Below are 25,197 nucleotides of genomic sequence, written 5' to 3'. Positions count from 1 at the left end.
CCTATTATGTGTTATTGATAACAAAACTTATTGTAAATAGGATAATAATAATACTACTACTATGAAACAAAATGTCTATATTTATAGTGATTTTTCAACCTACTTTTTTAAAGTATATTTCTTTTTTTTAACATCTAACATAAGGTACTAACAGGGATTTTTAAATGACACTAACTTCCATGGTTGAGCATGGTTTGTGATATACTTGAGACACAAATATACATAGAACAAATCCTATGTTATATGACAACTAACATACTATAATAATTAGGAGCTATAATGGCACTAACTTCCATGAGAAAGCATGTTTTATGATATGTTTGAGATACAAATCCAAGTTATAGCTTTGGTGACCATATGGGTACATAGAAATAATCATTTCTTATAGTGATATCAAAAAATGATCGATGTCAAAAAAATTATGCTATGATTTTTAACACTTCTAAATTCTCAAAAAGTCATTTAAAATTAAAAAAAAATATATTTATTATTAATTTTTAATGAAATTATAATTTATTTAATTAGTATTTGCTTAATTTTTAAAAAATAATGATTTTACTAACATTTTAAAATAAAGCATAGACTTGTATTATGGTTAATTATTAATTATAATATAAATATTATTACAATTAAAATATGACACACTCTAATTATTTTATGGTTTTTTAATTGAAATTTCACAATATAATTTTTGGTGAGAATTTTGCTTTCTATTGTTTAAATTGTATTTTTGACGTGTCTAGAAAAGTCATAGAACACTAAAATTATGTAAACTACATCACTCAAACTTATATTTCCAACCAATTTATTCTAGATTTCATACAAAAATGATGAAAAATATACTTTAAAACACTAAAATATAAAACAATAAACTATATTAAAACAATGTAAAATTAATAATAAACATTGAAATTGTAACAAAAAAGATTTTTAATTTGAATATTTTGTAAATAAATGCTATACATTTAATATAAGATATTGCATTATATTATATTTCTAAATTTATCTTAATGGCACATTTGCTTATCATTTGACTAATTTTTAACTTAAAAAACAACAACTTAGAATTGACATATTCTAATAAAATAATATTAACATGAAAATAATGCATATGGTACAAATTATTCTACCTTTCCAGTTATATTATAATTGGATTTTGGTCCAAGGTTTTGACTTCAATTAAATCAAAACAAATTATAAAGTTTTAATAATGTTTTTCAAAAATCTAGATTAAAACAAATTTTTGGATTTCCATTAAAACTAGGTTCTCATGTTTTTCTCAATGATATTTTGGAAAACACCCAAATGAAGTTCATTTGACATTAACATTACATACACATTCTCTGCACATTTTTTTTTTTTTAGTTTTCAAAGTAAAAGGATTGAATGCGACATTTTAGTAATGGTAAACCTTGATGATATAAGAGACTACATAATCCTTTTAGACTTTGTACTATCATGTATGAAAATATGATATTTCTATTACTTTTTGAAACTAGCATTCGTAATGTGTTCTTAATTCATCTTATATATCTATAAGCATTTAATTTTTTTTTTTACTAAATCACTTAAGCATACATTAAATCAATTGTAATAGAATGGTTAAAGTGGCTAGACTCAAAGTTAGATACTATGGTTGGAATTCTTTAAGCTAAAAAACTTAGGAAAAAGAAAAGTAATATTGCCTTATCATCTTAATGTATTAAGTATATAATAGTTAAAGAATCATGTGCTTTAGCCAAAGAAAAGAAAAAAGAGAACAAGAGTGACAATGCAAGAAAAAATAAGTCTAAGGAAAAGAACCAAATTATAATGCAAAAATAAAACAAACAAGACAACAAACATGACTTTTCCATCATTGAAAACCTAAGTCTATAACAACCTCACAATAGTTTCAATAGCAACCTCACAATAGTTAAAGGAATCCATCCAACCTCACAATAGTAAAAGGAATCCATCCAAAGAGATCACAATAGTTTCAATAGCAACCTCACAATACAAAGAGATCACAATAGTTTCAATAGCAACCTCACAATAGTTAAAGGAATCCATCCAACCTCACAATAGTAAAAGGAATCCATCCGAAGAGATTTACTATAAAACAGGTTTAGAATAACTTAATTTTTGGAGAAACATTGCTTTAATAAATTTTATTTTAATTGGTCAAAACTAATTAAAAGTCAAACATTTTTGGAAAAAGCAATATAACCTACCTAAAGTAGGTATAAAAATATATATAATTTAAGTATGACCAATATATTTGCCAATGACATCAGCATATCCATTAAAAATAATAAATATATTTCAATAACTTTTATGGCACTCTATTAGACCAACGCATTTATTGAAAAATATATATTTATGACACTCTATGACACTCGGAAAACACATTGTCTTAAGATTCGACATAAAATGTTTTGGTGCGTCGAGAGCCTAGTTAAACTCAGTTGACCGAACGGCTGATGCGTTGTGTCGCCATGGTTGCCCTCATTCATATTTATTTGTTCTAACACCACCGTTAACGGGCACGAGCATCAAATATGCTGGCATCTCAGAGAATCCCAAAGGGAGTACAAATGCCAAAGTCATGAAGACAGCATACCGGGCTGCCATTTATCGTGTTGGCTCCGTCCTTAATTCCCAGCCATACACAATTCCTTTCACAATCCCACATAACTCATATTGGGCCTCTCCACGGTCCACGGAGCATTCATCAATGGCTTCCAGCGAATCCCATGATAAAACTATCTCTGTAGTTTCAACATTTACCTCGCCATTCGAGGATTCCCCATCGATAGACGCAGGGTCGTCCCTCCGCAAGCCTCTCAGCCTGTGGCCAGGCATGTACCACTCACCCGTCACGAATGCTCTGTGGCACGCGAGGTCCAGCATATTCGAAAGACTGTTGGAACCGTCTGCGAATGCGCCCCCACAGAGCCAATTGCTATCCAAAACGCCCAGCCAGAGCCGCACCAGTATACTCTACAATTTCTCAAGCGATTACATACTGCGGGAACAGTACAGGGATCCGTGGAACGAGGTCAGGATTGGGAAGCTCTTGGAGGATTTAGATGCACTGGCGGGAACCATAGCTTTTAAGGTACTCTACATGTGCTTTTATGAAATTTAGCATATTTTTCATATTACTCTCTTATTATCGAACCAAACAAGCCTGGTAGCGACCCGGAGCTGAGCTGAATTTAATAGATGACTTAGGTTTCTGATCCCTATGTAATTGCCTTTAGTGAATATATGTTGTATGAGGACCCTGAAAAATTGCGCAATGTGAAGGCAAAATTTAAATGAAATTAACCAAATGTTGAAGGAATTAATGATAACTTTCTGTGCATTGGATCCAAATTGATCTTGATTTTGAGATGGCGAAGCTCAAGCTCAAACCTAAGAGGCTTGGGAGTTTTTCGCCCACTGCATATGAAGTTTAGATCTTCGTTGTTTATTCCTTAAAGATTTTACTCATAGCAGTCCTGGTAACCAATGCTGCTTTTGAGATCAACTCCACAAAAGGATCCCACAAAACCAGGTTAGATGAGAATTCTTACAGATTACTAATACTAGCATCAGAGTATAAGTCAACAGTGGTTTGTCAAGTTTTTGAAAGTAGGGTGCTAATATTGCCCCCAACCAGGGTCTTCTCATGCTCATGAATGCACCAACACACATAACAGTGGTTGGTGCCAGGTGGAAATCACGGACATCTTTAGAATGGGCACTCACCGTGGTCGACCTCTTGGATGAAAGATTCCAAATTGAATGGTGTCAATTGCACTTTTTACTTAGGAGTAAGGCAGGCAAGCCATGTCCTAATAAGAGGAAGTCAGTAAAAAAAAACATCACAAGTGAGATAACATGGGATCATCATTTAGGACCTTATACCCTAGGACCTCTACATATTAAATAGGCTTGCTTGCACTTATTTTTAATATGGAATATAATCTGTAGTTTTCTGTTATGGTAATCTTTCTTTGTGCAATTTACTATCTTGCCATTGGTGGTATGTGTCCACCATTTCCATCCTTTGTTATCTGGTAAGTATTTGTCGTGTCTCCCATAATTGGTTTGTTATGTGAGTTGCAACTAATTACCCTGCAGGTTGCTACCTTATCAAAACTGATCAGTGGGGTGAATAGTAAAAACCCATTAGACTGCCTCTGCACACTTTCAAGAGAATGCAAACCCTACCCATATGGGCATTGGCTCATCCAACTATAGACTGTGAATTGCCTAATACTACCAATAAAATGTTCAAAAATTCTGATGTGTGGGCAATCTGGACAAAAAGTACTCCTTCACATGATACACACACACAAAACAAATAAACTAGCTTTTCTATTTAGTTATATATTCATTTTTAATAGGATGGAAAGTGGGATTTACTAAGCAGTAAGCATACAGCCCCCAAGGTCTGTTGCTGCAAAAACAATTATACATAAACAACCACCAACAACAAAAACAGGGCCAAACTCTTTCTCACAGTGACCCACTAGTCTAGGTTTCAGTTAGGGTCACATTCAACATTTAGAGTAGTTGTCAGTGGCTCCTTTAAAGCCAGGAATTATGGTTACCTTGTTTTTTGCACTTTCTCTGCAATTCAACTAGCAGTTCCAACTGTAGTTGTGTTCTTCTCTTTGATCTCTTTTGTGTCATTCTACTTTCCTTTTCCTTCACTTCTTCTCTGTTGGAAGAACCTTATATTGTTCTACGCAAAAGTTCTCCTCTCTAATGATTCCACCCAATGAATAATACTAGAATTGTCTCCATCCGAGCTTTAGGCTCTTCTTCCTCTGTTCTCCTTTATCTTCTCATTCTCTATTTTTCTCTGTGAGCAACTTCTGTTGAGAAAAATAGCTTGAGTAGGAACTTATTGCACACTTCAATGTGAACATGCAGTTGTTGATTCAAGATATTTCTTTAGTGACCACTTAGGAAAGGTAGGAAATAATTTCATTCATAATTTCACTTGAAAAATAAAATAGAAAGCGAAAAGCTTATGTTTTGAGGTCAATTAGTCTTAAGAATTTAAATGGAATGTTCTAAAAGTTCTGGAACATTAGTGGTTTAAATTAGAGTTTAATCTTATCCATACATCTCATGTTGAGATAGGTGGAAGCTAAGATTGAGGAGATTACTTATCTCTCTTGAAGCATAAAGAGGAAAAGATAGGAGAAGTGAATCACACATGAGAAGAGAGGAAGAGTGCCAGAAGAAGGAAGAGTGCATTCAAGGAGAAGAGCAAATTGCTAAAAGGTCCAGCAGTAGCTTTTTTTTCTTATGCACAGGCCTTACACCTTTAGATTTGGATGTACAGTCTTATATGGATTGCTGGAGTGTGTTGTAGCTGTTGAGTGGAGATAAAGAGCGGTTTAGTGTCCATGGAAGGCAGAAATAGAGTAGGTCATATTGTTGTAGTTATAACCCCTCTTACATAGGCCATACACTATTGTTTGAGGTTATTTTGTTGACCATATAGCTGCTGGTTTAAGCAAGCTGCAAAGGTCACCTTGTATGTTTTGATCAAAAGAATGGAAAATTGATTAGAAGGAAAAATCCCTTTGTATGTGTTTTATTTCTTCAACTGTTCATTTTTCAGCTACTATGTGATTGATGCAAAGTTCAGAAATTCAATTTTCTGTTGTTAGATAAATTATGTTTTGAGTTATCTAATGAGAGAATGTTAGGATAGTAGTCACCCATGCTTGAAAAATTCAGATGGTATCAAAGCAATTTCATTGATTTGGTTTTTCAAGGATTTACAACAGTAAATTAACCACCGAAAAGAAGGACCAACAGTTAGAGGGTTTCAATATTTCCTTTGATTAATTTTAAGATTTGGGAGTATGTTCATTAGATCTCAGATATGGCCTTAGCTAGCCTCATATTCAAAGATACACTTGATGGCACCTTAAATTTCCTGTCATGGAAAGTGAAGGTTACACTGTTATTAGAAAAGAATGATCGTTGGTATATTGTCAAGGATATTGTGCCTTTTCCTGTAGATCTATAACAATTGGCAGCTTACAAGAAGAAAGAAGTGAAGAACAAGCAGATGATCGTGGATGCCATAAAGGATCATTTGATTCCTCATATATCTAGAAAGAAATCTGCAAAGATTTTCAATGCCTTGTTGGCCTCTACCATTGTGAGAACATAAACAGAAAGATGATATTGTGAAACAAACTCAAATCCATAGAGATGATCATATCAGACTCAGTTGTTGTTAACCTTATGAAGGTCACATAGTTTTGTGATCAACTTGCAATAGTTGGGGAGAAGGTTGCAGATGCAGAGCTAGTGAATATGATATTGAATGGATTCCCAACTTCATGAGAACCATTTGTTAAAGGCATTTGTGCTCATGAGAACCTTCGTAACTTTAAGAGGTTGTGGGATGGCTGTAAACCTAGCCCTATTTGGTCAGACAAATAAGGTAGAAGTAAAAGACCCAACAAAGGTAAGGGAAACAGTGCAGAGTTAGCTTGACAACTAGGAAAGGACTTGAGTAAAATCAAGTGCTTCACTTGTCATAAACACAAATATTATGCATCATAATGTCGGAATAAAAGAAGGGTAAATGGGAGTAGCAATAGAAGCAGGTATCAACCTCTGCTGAAACTCAGATAAACGAGTTTGTTGCCAAGTTTGAGAAGGATTTCTCAATGGTATCTTGCTTTTCTACTAGCATAGTTCCTAGGAATGCACGGTATGTGGGCAATGGGATATCTCATATGAAATCAACTTGACAGTTATTTTTTAGTCCAACAAAGCAAGACTCAAGAATACAAGTTGAGCTTGGTGATGATGCTAAGTATGTAGTAGCAAAAGTTGGTATTGTTTCCTTTCAGCTCCAGTCAGGTAACTCTTTAGATTTTGATGATGTCTTGTTTGTTCTAGGTCTCAGAAAGATTTTTCTTTCAATTCTTCTTATGGAGGATAAGGGCTATGTAGTTGAGTTCAAGAACCAACAAATCCTCATTAGATCGAAGGAATCTAGCCTAGGTACTATAGAAGTAATAGGGGTTAGAGAAGGTAATCTTTACACTTGTAGGGTGAACCTGTTCGAGCCCTTGTTCATAACAGTGATAGGTTGTACAAGTTGTGGCACACGAGGATGGGGCATTTGCATTACAGGTATTTCTCTTACAAAACTTGGATCTACTCCCTAAAGATTAAGGATTAGGTTTTCAGCAGGTTTCAGGAGTTCAAAGCTCTAGTTGAAAACCAAACAAGGAGGAAGATCAAATTATTGAGATTGGACAATGAGGGTGAGTATACCTCCAAGTAGTTCAAGGGTTTCTACAAGGAGGTAGGAATCAAGAGAGAGCTAATTATTCCACACAACCCATAACAGATTGGGGTTGTGTTGTCGCAAAATCTAGCATGCCTTTGAGAGGGAAACCCTACAAGGTATAAACTAGACCTATTAGCAAAAAGTTTATACCTTGTAGGGTTTCCCTCTCCAAGACCTGCTAGATTTTGCAGCAACAGGTTGGAAAGTAGAAGAATTGATCCATCCCATGTTACTTGGGAGCGGGAGCGGGAGTGACCATTTTCAGAAGCTCCCGGTTTGGGAGCGAATCCCGGAGCGATTTTTTAAAAAGATATATATTTTTATATTTTTTAATTTTTGATACATATATGTCAACAAAAACATGTAGAATGATAAATTAGATATAAAAAACATAAAAAAGCATAGATTGAACCATATAAAAACAATCATCTAGAAGTTATAATCTTCATCAACCACGTCCGCAAGTTAGTAACATAGTAACATACAACATATTGAGTCTCATGATTCATCAATCTTAAAGTTTCAAGCTTTCAAAATTCAATATATAACATTTATCATCATTGATCACCAAAGTTGTACTTGTAAGCTAAGTGTAACCATTACAACAAATAATATCTAACATGAAATGAAATGTTATAAAATGAAATGAAATGAAACAACTTTCAACTTTCATGAAGCATCATATTCATAATTCATTACTAATGAGTTATAATTGCCAACTTCAAACTTAAATTGTCATATATTGTTTAAAAAAATATCATAATAAATATGAAAGAGTCAATAGTTATAAAAGCTACTAGAAACTAGAAAAGAGAAGTAAATCTATTATCTATTTCTTATGCTTGGGCCTCTTGCCACCATGAGAAATGTCTAATTTTTTAGTCTTGTTGCAAAATCAGGATCTTTGTCATTAATATCACCCTCCAAGCATTAATATCCAGAGGTATCTTTGTCATTTCCTTTGTATCTGTATAGGGATCTTTGTCATTAATATCACCCTCTAAGCATTAACATAAGATAGAAAAAGCATAGCATGTCAAGTCAAGATTTTGTTTGAGTGATGCGTACATTTTTAGAAGGGTCATGATAGAGGAGTTCGACAACCAATGTCACTAACATCAAGGTACATAGAGGGATTGGTACTCTTGATTAAATACGAGTTCCATACCCTAATACATGACAAAATTCAATGGAAACATTGCAATCCCCCAATCCTGAAATCCTGAAAAACTGATAAGTCTGCTGGATTTTGAATGAAATCTAAAATTCTATTTTCTCCATATGAAATCTAATGAGGACGAAACCACTCTCAAACATCCTGAGTCATTTCATGGTAATGTTAAAAATTTAAGTAAAAGGATGAAAATGAAAATTAAAGAAAATGTCACTTTTACTTTAAGAATTTAACATTACCATGAATAGCATATCAATACTAGGGCCTAGACTTGATCATTAAGCTGCCCCACTCAAAAACTATTTGTTTCTTTCAAAAAAAATTGCATTTCGAACATTACTACAAAAAAAAAAAATGCAAAGAAGGCAAAACGCTCCCGAAAAGGCAGGGAGCGAAATTTTTTTAGGGAGCGCGCTCCCGACCCGCTCCCAAGTCGCTCCCGCTCGGAGCGCGGATTGGGAGCGGGAGCGAGGGGGGGGGGGCGCTCCCCCGCAACTATGGATCCATCATAGAGTCTATTAGGGCCATGGTCTATGACTAGGACTTGCTAATGTTTCTTTGGCAAAGGCATGCAATACAGTAGTCGACGTCCAAAATCTGTGTCCTCACAAGACCTTGGAGGAAAAAAAACTAGAGGAGGCATTCACGAGGCATTCACTGGCGTGAAGCCAATAGTGAGTTATTTCCACATCTTTGGCTGTCCAATTTATATCCATGTACTAGTATAAAAGATGATTAATTTGGTGCCCTCCAACAAGAAGGGTTTATTTGTAGGCTACAATGAGATTTCAAAGGCCTACAGGGTCTATATTCTAAAATAGAGGAGGGCAATGGTGAGTAGGGATGTAAAGTTTGAAGAAGACTTTGCATCCAAGATGAGGAGTTGGAAGCTCCAAAGGTTGAGATAGGGTTACCATAGACTTCCAAAGTATTGCAGCCTTCAGGTGAAGGCGAGGAGACATTAATCCCTTCCATTCTATTAGGTGACCTGAATGGTTTATTTAGACATTAATGGATGCTCATGAGTATGTTGAGGCTCCTAGGAGCACATTTAGAGAGAGAAAACCTTTGAAGAAGTTTGTAGGCTACATGGAATTGATGAGTAACATCATAGATTTTGAGCCTTCCATCTTTTAGGAGGCAGCAGACCAACAGGTTTGGCAAGATGCCATCCATCATGAAGAATGATGTTTGGGACATGGTGCCAAGATCAAAGGGGAAGTCACTATTGAGTTCCAAGTGGTTGTAACCTAACCTTGAGTTTGACCCCAAACCTACAGTGATATCACTTTCAAGCCCTACCTATCCTAACCCTAGTTTGATCTTTATTCCTCATGATTACTCCCCATTTGATCATGAACTCTTAATTACCTATCACTATGGGATCCAAGATTGAGTCACCTCTTTGATTCTTGATAATGGCAATCAAAATCTCATTTGACATGCCTTGGTAGCCTCTCTCCAAATCCCCACCATAGGTCATCGATTAACCTATCATCTTGGGTTGGGTTTAAAATTAAGGCATCAAGTGGTTGGTAGACAACAAAATTTTCATCACTTTTGTTACTAGTTCTTTCCATGACACACTTGATTGTGACGTGACACATTTTTCTTGTTCAAATTTAATTTCAGGGTGTCCAATCAACAATATGATCATCATGCCAAATACAATGCGCATCTCAATACCTATAAACTCAAATATGGTCAAACGTATGAGATCACCTCTTCTGTAATTCCACCTCCTATTTTCTAATGCTGCAATTTGCCAACTTCCTCAGCAAATGTCTCTCTCTTTGTGTGGTTCATCTCATAAATCAAACAATGATTCCTAGTCTTCTCCATCCAACATGCAACCCATACTCAATGAGTTTACCAATATCTTTAAATTCCCTATGGTAATCCACCCTATCTGTTCTGTCCAATATTCCATTGACTTAACACTTGGTGCCTCCCTACCTAATGCAATTACATATCAGTTACCCCTTCCCTTGAAGTTGTCAAAGTAGAATGCTAAATCTAGTGCTTCTTTGAGTCTAGCTATATCCCCTTGTGGCTCCCTAGTCTTCATTATTCCTAAGAAAAAAGTGCACAAGTGCCATATCATCGATTATTGTGCTCTCAATAAGATCACCGTAAAAAATCACTATCCATTGCCACAGATTGACTATTTGTCAGAGCATCTTAAGGGTGCCAACTATTTTACCGAGGTGGACTTGACAAATGGGCTATCATCAAGTCCTCATGGATCCCAGGGATACTTGGAAAACTTCTTGGAAGACTAAGTTTTGGTTGTATGAATGGATGGTTATGCTATTTAGTGTTACCAATGCCCTTGCTAACTTCATGTGGCTCATCAGTTATATTTTTCATCCTGCATCTTGGATATTTCATTGTGGTGTATTTGGATGATATTCTCATTTTCAGCAAAATTTGGGAGGAGCACCTGTAACATGTGTGCTTGGTGATGGAGCTACTTTGGACCTATAAATTGCTAGTTAAGTGCAATAAGTCATATTTTGGCCAAACCTCCATCCGCTATATGGGCTTTGTTATTGATCACATTGGGATATGTGTTGATCCTGCCAATGTCCGAGCACTTATTGAATGGTTGATTCCTCAATTGTTGCTTCCTTGAAGAGTTTTCTTGGGGGCATGAGTTTTTATAGACGCTTTATTCATCATTCTTTCACATTGCTCGACCCCTCTTTAACTTATTTATATGCTTTGTATTTATAAAATGAAATGCATACATCTATATGCTATGGCTCGGAGGCTAGATTTGAATTCCCGTGATTCTAAGAAGTGCACTCAAATCGCATGTTCAATGTGTATTTTATTGGGTAAGTAATATCCCAAGTTTTTGTTGTCATCCCAACACATTTTGGGAGTATGCTCATCTGTGCGCTTCAACTTAGCTGATAGTGTGAGTGCATCACTAGATGGCTTTCATGCTCAAGGGGCCCTGGAAAGGGTTCGTGAGATCTTCAGATTTCAATTCTCGATCTCGTAGATGGCAAGCTTTATCTCTTCGCAGATAGTCAGATTCGGTATGGTTTGGGCTTGTGTGAATTCAGAAAGAAAAATGAAAATTTTTCTAAGTATAAAAGCTCGCAGAACAAGCTGAATTCACCTGTGGAACCTGCTAGGTCGGGGTCAGGCAGGTCAATTGAAAGGCCAAACTCAGAATGAGTTTGAGTTCGACTAGAGGAGAATAGACCAAGTAGGCGGGTGGGGCCCTAGTCGGGAGTCGGTCTAGTTGGCCCGAAAGCCAGGGTCCACGTGGTGTTGCACCCGACCATGTATTGTACCCGAGTAGGGTTGGGCCGACCTCCAGGTCAGGGATTGAGAGGTTGGACTTGTCAGACTAGTCAGGGTCAGGGACTCCAATGCAAATGGTTTGTCGTGTCGTGAGGGAGGGCCGACCTTTGACTACGAAGGCAGACATGCCTTCCACGCAGGCTCGCCAGGTGGCATAGCGACCACGTGGGCACTGCATGGGGTGCCACGTGGGGGTTAAGGATGACATGGTATAATTTAGTGTGTCGGGGTCAAATGGTCATATCTTTTGATCCGGGGGTCGGATTGAAGCAAAATTTATATCGTTGGATAGGGATCGATGAGACAAATACTACGTTGATATCCATTTTAAGTTTTAAAGGAGTTGAGAAAGATTGAAAACAAATTTTATGACTAGGGTAATTGCCTCTTTCTACCCTTAGTAAAATATAGGGATAATAGGGAGTATGTTACAGAGTGGTATTAGAGCCTCTAAGTTCAACTCTTGGACTGGACGGGCTCCATCGCAGAAGTAACCAAGTGAAGGTTCAACATTGGACCTTGAAGATCTAGTGAGGCCTTAAAGCCTCATGATAAGCGTTAGAAACCTGATTGTTGTTATGGATTGATTGTGTGTACGGTATGGTGTATCTTTGTATGCATGTAGCATGGAACTAACGATGTATTTGATTTTATTGATACTAATGCACTAACTGAGGTGAAATGTGTAGCTAGCTATACACCAACACGTTTCCATCGATAAACCAAGGTGATAATGTTTATTGTGTATTTAAATTTTGTTAAAATCTAATAGTTATGTGTGTATATGAAAACACATAAAAGACACTAAGGCTCGAAGAGATGAAGGTCAAAGACCACAAGAATAGAAAAGGATGGTACAACATAGAACCAACGGGCTAAGAAATGGATAGCAAGATGGTAGTGTATAATTCTAACCACTCACAACATGGGCAAGAAGAAAAATCAGTTGAACAAGGAAGAGGAGCAGATTCTCCTGACTTAATGGATACTTTGAGGAATTTAAGGGTAGAAATAAGAAGTTGCAAGGCTGACAACGAAAGGCTTGTCAAAGAACAAGAGAGACAAGCAGAAGTCAATGCAGTCATATATTGCAGCGCCTCTTAGACTTACAGAGGCAAAAACAACATGAGTTGGGAGCTAGCCATAGAGGCAGGTAGAGTTCCACAGAACAAGAAGAAAAGACTAATGGAGCAGATGAGAGCAGATCCAAGAAAAGGCATAGGTTGTCAAGTGAGGACACTGTAAGAGGGGGTACTCAATTGGATACCCTAGAGTAGAGGAAAAAGCACCGGAGGCAACAACCCAATGACATTCATAGACACCACCACCATCATCATCATGACAAAGGAAAAGGAAAGGGTTTACCAAAAGAATTTAAGAAATCTAAACCTCCTACATTTGATGGTGAGGCAAAGAAATTGGAAGATTTTGAAGCATGGATGTTCAGGATGAAAAAATTCTTTAGGGTTCATGACTACTTTGAGAATATGAAAGCAAAGGTGGTTACCTTTAGCCTGAAAGGCAAGGCTGACATATGGTGTGAAGACTTAAAGAATGTAAAAAGCATAAGAGAAGAAGAACTGTCTTGGGGTGAGTTTGAGGGACATTTCAAGAGAAAATATCTATCCGAAAGGTATTATGACAACAAAGCCAAGGAGTTCTATGAGCTTAGAATGGGGCAAATGTCTGATGAGGAGTATATTACTAAATTCCTGGAGCTACTACGGTATGTGCCTTACCTCAAGGAGGAAAAGGAAAAGGTTCAAAGATTCATCAGTGGACTACCACAATCCTTCAAAGACATAATCGAATTTGATGAGCCATGAACATTGGAAGATGCAATCCAAAAATTCAAGCACTGTTATGAATAATCAAAACACAGACCAAAATTCAAGAGCGATTGGAAGGTGAGAGGTGGTATGAGATACAAAGGAAAATGGCATAAGGAGTGGAGGCCGCAAGCTATGAACAAAAGGGAAGGCCTGACTCTAGCGAATCAAGGTCGACCCTGGCAGACATCTAATTATGAGAACAAAGGTTGAATTACCCAACCCACGAGAGAAGAGATCAATAATTTTGGTAGAGGACCACATAAATGTTGGACTTGCGGGGAAAATCACCTAAGGAAGGATTGCCCACAGCATAAAAATGATGGGTCAAAGTTGTACAACATCCAGGAGGCCGAAACAGTCCAGGAAGTGGCCTAGAGCGTACTGAAGATCTACGTAGCATTGGACAACGGATATAACGACTATTAGGCATCCATAATTGAGATGGAAGGTAAGATTTGTGACCAAACTATCTCTATTTTAATTGATCCAGGATCTAACTATAGCTATGTTAACCCAAAAATCGTGGAGCAATGCCAATTGGCCAAGAAATCGCATGAGGAATCATGGCAGGTCCAACTGGCCACAGGAGAAAAGAAAAGAGTGGAGCATTGGGTGAGAGCATGCCCATTAGAGTTGAATGGCATGCCAACTATTGCTAATTTGAGCGTATTACGACTGGGAGCGTACAATGCACTGCTGGGAATGGATTGGCTGTGTATGCATCGCACCAAGGTATATTTCTTTGAGAAAGCCATAGAATGTTTCGATGAGTCTAGGGAGAGAAGAATATTGCAAGGGAAATTAAAACCCACATCTGTGAGGTTAATTACAACCATGCAATCCAAAAGAAGTTGCAGGAAGGGGTGTATCTTATTTATTGTTCAAATTAACAACAACACTGAAGCTAACATGAGTGCTAAAGGTGATGGTCAGGACAGTGTAATGAAGCATCCCATTTTAAATGAATTCCAAGATATATTTCCTGAAGAAATCCCAAGGTTGCCTCCTCATAGAGAAGTGGACTTTTCCATTGAATTTATGCCAGGGGTAGCTCCAACATTCAAGGTTCCATATAGAATGAGCACTCCAAAGCTAATTGAGTTGAAGCTACAACTAAAAGAAATGTTGGACAAAGGCTACATAAGGCCAAATGTGTCTCCATGGGGAGCACTGGTCTTATTTGTGAAAAAGAAAGATGGCACACTCAGGTTGTGCATCGATTACAGACAGTTGAATAAAGTAACCATTAAGAACAAATACCCTTTGCCACAAATTGATGGTTTATTTTATTAACTAAGGGGAGCAGTAGTATTCTCCAAGATTGATTTAAGATCTGGATACCATCAAGTGCGCATTAAAGATGAATACATCCATAAGGCAACATTTCAGAGCAGGTATGGGCATTATGAGTTTGTGGTAGTGCCCTTTGGGCTTACAAATGCACCTGTAACTTTTATGTTCTTAATGAACAACGTGTTGCGCCCTTACCTGGATAAATTTGTAGTGGTTTTTGTGGATGACATATTGGTCTATTCAAAGACCAAGGAGGAGCATGAGGAACATTTAGTTGTAGTGTTACAACTGTTAAGAGAACACAAACTTTATGCAAAGCTTAGTAAATGTGACTTCTTCCAATCACAAATCCATTATTTGGGACACATTGTCTCAAAGGAGGGAGTAGCTGTTGACCTAGAGAAGATCAAGGCCATCATGAAGTGGCCAACATTGAAGAATGTGATCGAGATTAGGTCCTCTATGGGGCTGGCAGGCTGCTATAGAAGATTCATCAAGAACTTCCTTAAGATTGGTTATCCAATCACTACTTTGCAAAAGAAGGGGAAGAAGTTTGAATGGACAGTTGAATGTGCTGCAAGCTTCGCTCAACTGAAGCAATTGCTCACTAATGCACCAGTGCTAAGAATAGAAGACCCAGACAAAGATTTTGTAGTTTGCACATATGCCTGCAAAGAGGGACTTGGTGGAGTCTTAATGCAGGAAGGCCAAGTAGTTTGTTATGAATCTCGAAAGTTAAACAAGCATGAGTAGAACTATGTAACCCATGACTTAGAGTTGGCTGCCATCATCCATGCATTAAAAATGTGGAGGCACTACCTCCTTGGAAGAAGATTCACTCTAATGATTGATCATGGAGGGATGAAGTATTTGTTTGATCAGCCTAAACTAAATGCTAGGCAAGCTAGATGGTTGGCCACGATTAGTGAGTTTGATTTTGAGATTAAGTACATTAAGGGCAAAGAGAATTGAGTGGCTGATGCACTCAGCAGAAGGGTGAAAATGTGCCATATATAAACCATAAGTTCTTATGGGACTGATCTCAAGGAAAGGATTGAAGTAATTGGGCAACAAGATGAAAAATATCAGAAATTAAAAGAAAAGCTACAGGAACAACCCAAGGGTGAAAAGGACAAGGAATATTGCCTCACAAAGGATGGGTTGATTCGATTCAGAAACATAATTTATGTGTCAGATGAAGATAATCTAAAGAAGCTTATATTAAAAGAAATCCATGCAAATCCATATTCTGGCCACTCAGGTTACCAAAAGACCCTAACAACCATCAAGAAATTCTACTATTGTCCTGATTTGAAAAGAGAGGTGGTTGATTTTATTTCCAAATGCATAGAATGCCAACAAGTGAAAGTTGAATGCAAGCATCCAACTGGTTTACTACAGCCTATTCCCATTCCAGAATGGAAATGGGAGGTGATTTCCACGGACTTTATTACATGGTTGCCAAGGACTTCCAGATATCATGATGCAATCATGGTCGTGGTTGTCAAGTTGTGCAAGGTGACTCACTTTGTTGCTGTTAAGTCTACAGACGTATGCAGTGAGGTGGCTCAAGTCTTCATAAAGGAAATTGTAAGATTGCGTGGAGTTCCCAAGAAGATCATCTTGAATAGCGATGCCAAGTTCACTTCAAGGTTTGGAAGGAACTATTTGTAGGCTTGGGGACATAATTGGCTTTCAGCACAACTTACCTTCCACAAACAAATGGGCAAAAGGAGAGGACGAATAGAATCCTTGAAGACATGCTGAGAATGTATGTAATGCATCAACCAAGGAAGTGGGAGGAATATCTTCCACTTATGGAGTTTGCATACAACAATGGGTATCAAGAATCACTAAAAATGAGCCCATTTGAAGCACTCTATGGGAGGAGTTGTAACACTCCTATCAGCTGGAGTGATCTAGTGAATAAGGTCTTCATTGGGCCGAATAAGTAATATGTTAAAAGAAATGGAGCAGGAAATGGAAACTATTAGAAGGAATTTAAAAGTGGCACAAGACAGACATAAGTGCTACACAGACCAACGTAGGACGCATAAATAGTTCAAAGTTGGAGAGCATGTATACTTGCGAGTTATACCCAAGAAAAGCTCCTTGAAGTTTGGGCCATGTGCCAAGCTGGCACCATGGTTTTGTGGGCCATTTGAAGTGCTTGAAAGAGAAGAGCCAATAGCCTATAGGCTGACCTTGCCTTCATTTGTAAAAGTTCACCGTGTTTTCCATGTTTCTTTGCTTAAAAGATATGTGCCAAATTTTAATCATGTGATTGACTGATTTGTGCTATAGGTAGAACCAGAGGGAGAATTCCAGTCGGAATTGTTAGCTCTGCTATATGATGATGCTTCTCTAAAAGTCGGAAGTAAGCTTGGTCCTTGGTTATGCTCAAAGGAGGCCTATACGGGTCGTTCTCACCTTTTCCTTTACCCCGCTCATCCTCCCTTCATCTCCATTTCCCGTGCTTTTCTGTTAAAAAACCATATAAAAACCCTTTTGTCTTAAGCCCCGAGTGCTAAAACCCACAACCCCATAAAACCGCGCCCATACAACTTTGTGCCTTCATAAACTCATCGCTGTAACCTTAGTCGTTGATTTCCATCCGTCGATCTAACGACTCCTGTCGCGCTTGATAAAGCGACTTGCGCGATCGTTTCCCCGCTGCTCGATCGTCTCCGCCGAAGATCCAACAACAGTCGCTCTCCCCGCGCCCACAAAGTGATGAGACGTTAATGCGCGATGGAGAGTGGTTTTCCTCTCTCCTTTGCCGCCACGCGTCATGCGCCGAATGGAATCGCGTGCCCTTGCCCTTTTACTGCCCAACGTCCAACGGTGGTGCGATCGAAACCGCTTACTGCTTAAACCACCGTCCCCGCCCGATAAACGCCGCACGCCTTCTCTGTCCGATCCCCGTTGGATCTGTCCGCCTAAGATCCAATGGCCCACGTTTGCTCTGCTCCTACCTCTTCCGATACCTTTTGCCAAACCAACTCCGCCGTCTGTTCTCCCGATCTGACGGCTGATCTCTCTCCTTCATCCAACCCGTCCACTCACCATATAGTCCACGTCCCTTGACCGCTCCATGTGCCCGAAGGACGAGGTGAATGGCCTACCAATACCAGCTGCAGTTGCTCTCCAACAACCACATTTAACAGACAGTATGGCCGAGGAGGAAAAGGACAGAGCATGAGCATGTAACTACATTTAGTAGGTATGGAACTTCATGGATACGAACACTCGAGCTGCTTAAGAGGACAAAAGAGCACCCGAGGAGATCAGATTCACCAACTAAGACAAGTAAACGCACTCAGAGACTCCATCAGGTAGTTAAATGCAGTTGGTGGTCAATTATGACCCCTCCACACCTCAATTGGCCAAGTGCCTTTGTAATGAAACTCTATATATACCAACAAACAAGATGTAATTAGGGATGATGGTTGATGTTTCGATGTAAGGTTCAACTTCTGGAGACCGTAACTATTTTGACACTTGCAGCTCTCGTCTTCATCTTCAGCTAATACATCTTCTTTTGCTATTTAATTGTTCACTTTCCATTTATCTTCTCTTCCAAGCTGTGCCTGATAAGTTGTGTTCCTGAACTCTCGATGTTTAGCAGTAGAGTAGCTGTCATCCTATCTCTGTGTTAAAATCTTGTATGTATCATTGAATGAGTTATTCAGGTTTCTCTTCTTTGGTGCCAGAGAGCTGTCATCCTGTCTGTGCATTAGTAGATTAGATTTGCAGACTTCTTTACTGGTTGCAGCCGGCCATCACATGGTCTTGTGCATCTGCTAGTGTGGTCAGTGTTCTCCATATTCACCCAATCCTAAACTGTGAGTAGTTGGTGGTCTAAAGCCTTGTAGTCTGGGGGTGTTCACGCATGTCTGGAGTTAAGCAAAGTAGAAGTGGTTATCTGGCTTGGACAAGCATCATTCCTTCCATTCATCTATCTGCAACAATAAGTTGAATTTATATGTTACCAGGCATCTCCGAGCTACAACCTAGGAGATTTTCTTGGAATCCTAACATAATTGGCGCCGTTGCCGGGGAGGAGATTGAAGCTTAGCTTCCCTGGGAGAACGACACAGTTCCAAGTTTGATGATAGACAAAGTCCGGACACATTTCTGGTTGTAATCATCTATCTGGCGACTCTACTGGAGGACCAACCTAGTGGCGACTCCACATTACAATTTTGGCTCAGTTTGTGAGGCATACTCGGAGAAATCCTCAGGAATCACCAACTGACCCGGTGCCTGACCCTGAGAAGATTGTTAAGCAAAGAAAAACATCACAGAAAGGAGCATTAGGATCAGGTAAGCCTAAACAATCTTATGTATCTCTGCAAGAGAAGATTACAGCTGAGAATGTTCAGTTTGAAGATATAGAGCCTAGCATTGTTAGTGAAGAAATACCCTCAAAGATTCATAAAGCTCCTTGTTCATTAAGTTCCCCTTTGGATCTCAGTCCAAAGAAAGCCTTCCATATAGTCCATCATTTTCCTTCATCTCTATCATTCGTTCCTCAGTCTCCTGTCATCCAAACGACCAGTACTTTTCCATCTATCCCAGTCATGGCAGGCCAACAAGCACCCACAAAGATGGAAAGAATCATAGCTGCTAGGTATGGACCCCTGGTCTTGCCTGTTCCTTTGAATGCCATGCTCGCAAGAGAGTATCAGAAATACATGCCTAAGTTCACTGGTATAGAGGGAGTAACAGCGGAAGAACACCTTGAGTCTTTTTATAGTTATGCTAATAACCTAGATATCAGTGAGGATGATGTCTGGATGAGAGTATTTGTCCAAAGCCTTGATGGAGAGGCTAGAAAATGGTTTAGAGAATTGGCCCCTAGGTTTATAGCAGACATTGAAGCATTAGATGATGTATTCTTGAAGCACCGGGGAGATAAAAAAGACCTGCTATATTACCATACCGAGTTTGAATGCCTCAGGAGAGAAAATGGGGAATCGTTGTCTGATTTTAATAAATGATTCAATCGTATGTATAGTAAAATACCCGCTGAAGTAAAGCCTACCCCCACCTTTGCCAAACTCACTTATGCCAATGCTTTTGACTCTGATTTTTGCCTGCTATTGAGAGAAAGAAGATGTGCCACTCTGGTTGAAATGCAGGATGCAGCCCTAGAGGTAGAATCTAATATCATGGCTGCAGAAAAGCTCAAAGGTCATGCTGATAGAAGGAGGCAGAGAGGTGAGGCTTCTTCTTCCTCTGCTTCATCTTCAGAACCTAAATTAGATAAAATGACTAAAATGATAGAGTCATTGGCTGCTGAAATATCCAAACTGAAGGTTGAGCAAAGCTCTGGAAAGGCAAGGTTTCCAAACACATTTGCTCCAAGAAACCCAAATCCATTCAGAAGAGCAAATGAACAATTGCAGATCATTCAGAGGGGTAAAGAAGCTGGTGAAGAACAAAAGGTTAAGGCTCCTTTCCAAAACGTAGTCATGGAGGAGGAGCAGTTTGAAGAAGAGGATGAAATTCATTGCATGGAAGATAAGGGCAGTGCTACCTTCTTGACATTGGCTGCCTATGAAGAATCATTACTCCAGGACCAAACCAGTCAAGAGTGGGACAGAGAGGCTGTTCTGCAGACTGATGAACATCAAAGATATAATCTGAGGTCAAGACCAAGCAATGTCAAGGAGAATCCTATCCAAAGAGCTGCTGTCCCCACAGAGCATCAGAACATCAAACAGAAAAGGCCAGCAGCTGACCCAGTCATCCTCAAAGCACCAGCTCAAGAGGTAAGAGGTCCTGACAAGTCCCCTTCCCCTTTCAGCTTTGAATCAGAAGTCCAGAAGTTAAAAATATCTGTGCCTCTGATAGAACTTGCAAAGGGTGAAGTTTTGAGTTGTAAGCCACGCAAGCCTCCACTGATTATGTCAATTTGCAAGATGACAAACCCGCAGTTGTGCTTAGCCCAATGACTGACCCTGCTGATGATAATTCCCCATCATTTTATGTCTCCTTGACCATTCATGACAAAATCCTCCACAATTGCTTGCTAGACACAGGGGCCAGCCACAACCTGATGTCCAAAGCTATCATGGAAGAGTTAGGCCTTGATATTACCAGACCTTATCATGATCTATTCTCCTTTGATTCAAGAAAGGTAAAATGTCTGGAGTTGATCAAAGATTTAGCTATTACCCTAACTCAGTTGCCCATGAAGAGTATGATGATGGACATTGTGGTAGCAGACGTCCCCCCTAAGTTTGGTATGTTGCTGTCTAAAGGGTGGATTAAGAGACTAGGTGGGACGTTACAGAATGATCTATCTTATGCCACTGTCCCAATCTTTGGGGGAGAAAGCAGGATTATATAGAGAGGCACAACTGGCATACATCATCAGTGATGAGAAGAATCCTTCTAATCATCCTATCTACACTGTGGACACTGACTTTGGGGCATGCATTCTCCAAATTGAAGAATCTCAGAAGGCCTTAATGCAGCTCAAGAAATGAATGGTCGAGGCCCTGGGTGAGCAAGGAAGTTAGGTTTGGGAAATATTTTTTGATGGAGCATGTTCAAGGGAAACTGCAGGAGCAGGGGTGGTGCTGATATCTCCAAAACAAGAAAGCACACATCTATCTTTTAAGCTAGCTTTCCAAGTCACCAACAATATAACAGAGTATTAAGCTCTGATATTGGGTCTTAACGCAGCCAAAGACAGAGGAATTAGAAACATAAAGGTGTTTGGAGATGCTGATCTCATTATTCAGCAAGTGAACAAAACATTTCAAGCAAAGCACCTAATCTGATAATCACCCTATGAGTGGCCTCAGTTAAAGATTTATTAAACAAAAGGTATTATAGACTCATGTGATGGTGTGTGTTCTGTGTTATTTAAGCAACGGATCGATCAGATTGCCAATACACAGAAATTAAGTGGAAAGACAACAGAGAAATACAGTAAGCAACACAAAGACACAAACAATTTTTAATAAGGAGTTCACCCTATTCTCCAGGGCTACGTCTCCGGTCCAGCTTCAGTGGTGGCCTTGTTTTATTGTGTCTTACAGTAGAGAAATTACAATACAGGGACTCAATGTGAGTTCTCCTGAAGTAGATTTTGCTTGGTAGGGTGGTTCTTGGATTCCCCAAGCCACTTGGAGTTCACAGACTCTTTTTCTTCCCACCAGCGCTGTGACACTTGGTCTACAGTGGAAAGAGCCAAATGTGATGCTCAGTCCGGACAGATTCCTCTAGGGAAGGGCTTGAATCTTCAAGCGCTCTGGTGCTCGACGCTGCCTGTGGTCATCTCGGCCCTTTGTCTCCTCTGCTTGGCTTTACTGTTCTCTGTGTTCAGTCCTCCTCTCAGTGTTCACTGTTCACTGTCTCTCTTGGTCGCTTGGACTCCTCTCTATTCCTCTGAATTCGACTGTCTCTGTTCATGGCTTTAGCCATTCGATCTCTATGCCTGTTCGGTTCCTCTCCCGCCTACGTCGATTCGCCTACCGCCTGCATGCTTGGAGTTCCTTGTTCGGCGTCAGCATGAACGCTCGAGAAGTAGCCACGTGTCCCCATCGGAACAGCGCCAGCCTGCTCGTCGATTCGTTTCTTCGGTTATGTCGTGGATACGTTCTTTCTCCACTGTGGTGGTCAAACGGATTCCAAATCCCCTTAAATCGTGGCTTAATTCCCTGTCGATTTCGCTTCTTTCTATCGGGCGCAATCTTAGCTGTCTGATCTGGGCTCCTCAAGATCCGACGTCATACGCACGTCGAGTGCGGTTGACTTGCTCGAATGATAACGCGCGATCAACGACAATTTTTCTCTCTCCTCTGCTACCACGTGTCGGTCGATGAGTGGGATCGCTCCGCTCTCCTCCAAAACCTCTTACTGTTCAAGGGCGCCCTGATCAATACCGCCGGTTTTCCATAGTGCGGGTCTCGCCTTTGTCCTTTAGCGCTTTTTGTTTCTCCACCCGTGGTTCTCCGGCTCCCAACGCAACCGAGTGCTTAAGGCTTTCCCATTTTGGCCCTGTTCGCCCAATCGCGCATCAAAATCGCCTCCTTTTCCCGATCCGGGGCTCCCAGGGGCTACTTTGACCTCCTGCGTAGTCTCCATGGGCCTCGGTCAGCGTGCTTTGACTGAGGTCCTCGTCGTTCTACGTTGGCGGCCATTGCCACTGGTTCAAGGTGTTTTTTGATCGCTGTTTTGGAATTTTCAAGGATTTGTTCAACTCGATACAGTCAAGGTTCTTGACAGTCTTTTGTGGATCCGATTCGGATCACGGCCTCCCTACTGAAAAAGCTTTTGGACCACCAAAAGTTGGTTTTTCTTCAAGCATCGACTAAGTGAGGAAACTACAGTCTCACTTGTCCCATCTCAATCCACTTCGCACTGCTCGGCTTTGAACCTTTAAGCCCAATCTTGAGGTACTCCATTTGTCCACTGCGCGTCGTCCTTACCTTCCTGTACAACACTGTGTCTTCCTGTAACTCATTAAGATATTCAGGTAGCAGGTCATCAACAGAAGGTAATTGACTCTGCTCTTCAGGGTCCTCAATCGTTGAAGGTTCAAACAACCTCAAGCAATCTGCGTTCACGATTGAGTAGATGTGCATGTAAGCTGGTAGATCAAGGCGAAAAGCATTTTCACCAATCCTCTCAAGTATCTTGAAGGGTCCATACCTGATAGGTTTTAGCTTCTTACCTTCACCTTGCATCCTGTCCTTGTTGATATACAGCCAGACTTGGTCTCCAACTTGAAAACTATGCTCCATCCGATGCTTATCATGCCTAGCCTTGTACTTGGCCTAGCTCTTTTCCAGCTGTTCCTGTACTGCCTGGTGGATCTCCTGGATCTGTTCAATGAACCTAGTTGCCTTGTCCACATCACTGTGTCTATCAACCATGGTATCTTTACCAAAGACAAAATCCAAAGGAGACCTTGGTATGAAACCAAAACAGGTCTCAAAAGGAGATCTCTGTGTAGAAGAGTGTTTGGCTCTATTGTAAGCATGCTACACATAGCACAAGTGCTCATCCCAAAGCTTAGGATGTTTGCTGCAATATCCTCTCAGTAACTGGATCACTGTCCTGTTAACTACTTCTGTCTGGCCATCTGTTTGTGGATGAAAAGCTATGCTTTTCTTTAATTTGGTGTCCATTAGTTCCCACAGACTGGACCAAAACTTTCCCACAAATCAGGTGTCTCGATCAGATATAATAGAAGTGGGTAATCCAAAATGAACCCATACATGTTCAAAGAATAATTTTGCAGTTTGTTCAGCTGTAATCTGTTTACTACAGGGTATCAAAATACACATTTTGCTGAACCTATCCACAACAACATATAGATAATCATGACCTTTCCTAGATTTAGGCAGTCCTCCCACGAAATCCATGGAAATGCTTTCCCAAGGGTGAGAAGGAACTGGCAAGGGAGTGTATAAGCCTAGTTTTCTGTTGCTAGGCTTGCTTTTAGCACACATAGCACACCCCTTTACATATCTAGAAACTGTCTCACTCATTCTTGGCCAATAGCAGAACCTTTGCAGCTGTGCAACTGTTTTACTTACCCCAAAGTGACCTGATATCAGAGAAGTGTGTGCTTCCCTAATTATCTTTGCTCTCTCAGTTTGTGGAATGCAGAGTTTCCCACAATGATATAAGAGTCGGTCCTTCACATGATAGTCCAATTCTTCTACTCTTTTGCCTTGACTCAAAGTTGCATATACATCTTTAAAGTCCATGTCCTGAGCATACTGTTCTATGTAGCTTTCATGCTTAAGTATGGTAGATGCATTTATAATGGTTCTAGATAACATGTCTGCAACCTTGTTATGTATGCCCTTTTTATATCTGATGACTAAATGAAATTGTTGTAGAAAACCCATCCACCTATAATGTCTTGATTGCTGCAATTTAGTTTGGGAGTGTAGGTTGTAAAAATTTCTCATTTCCCACCACGGTTTACAGTTTCACCTTATTTATCCAAAATAGTTAAATGCCCTTTCCCATATCCATACATTCAACAACTGGAAAATAAATTTTGCTGAAACACAAATTATGGAAAAATTACAGAATGCTGGAAAATGCAGAAATAAAAATCAGCACATACAAACAACCATTCAACACATTTAAACACAGTTTTTGGTCAAGGTGACCCTGGAAAAACCCCCTACAACTCTTGGGGAAAATCAGTTCGAGAGCTCTTTCTTATTTCTGGAAAATGCTTTTTACAGTGAGAAATATTCAGAAAAAAATTAGCAAGCAAATTTTTACAACTTATC

General features: G+C 39.5%; 1 protein-coding gene across 1 annotated transcript in view; it reads left to right on the top strand.

The window, feature by feature from the left end:
* Positions 1 to 2,423: 2,423 nt before the first annotated feature.
* Positions 2,424 to 25,197, top strand: part of LOC149139649 (Thioesterase/thiol ester dehydrase-isomerase superfamily protein) — an 81,983-nt gene continuing 59,209 nt past the window's right edge. Inside the window, exon 1 of the mRNA XM_089446765.1 lies at positions 2,424 to 3,100. Coding sequence (XP_089302891.1) covers positions 2,588 to 3,100 — 513 coding nt within the window. The 5' untranslated portion in view covers positions 2,424 to 2,587. The remainder of the gene's footprint in view (positions 3,101 to 25,197) is intronic.

This window comes from Pinus tabuliformis, chromosome X (assembly GCF_031772625.1).
Source record: "Pinus tabuliformis cultivar Carrire ecotype Pingquan chromosome X, CPIR1, whole genome shotgun sequence".
NCBI classification, from domain to species: Eukaryota; Viridiplantae; Streptophyta; class Pinopsida; order Pinales; family Pinaceae; genus Pinus; species Pinus tabuliformis.
This window is presented reverse-complemented; position numbering and strand designations above follow the sequence as displayed.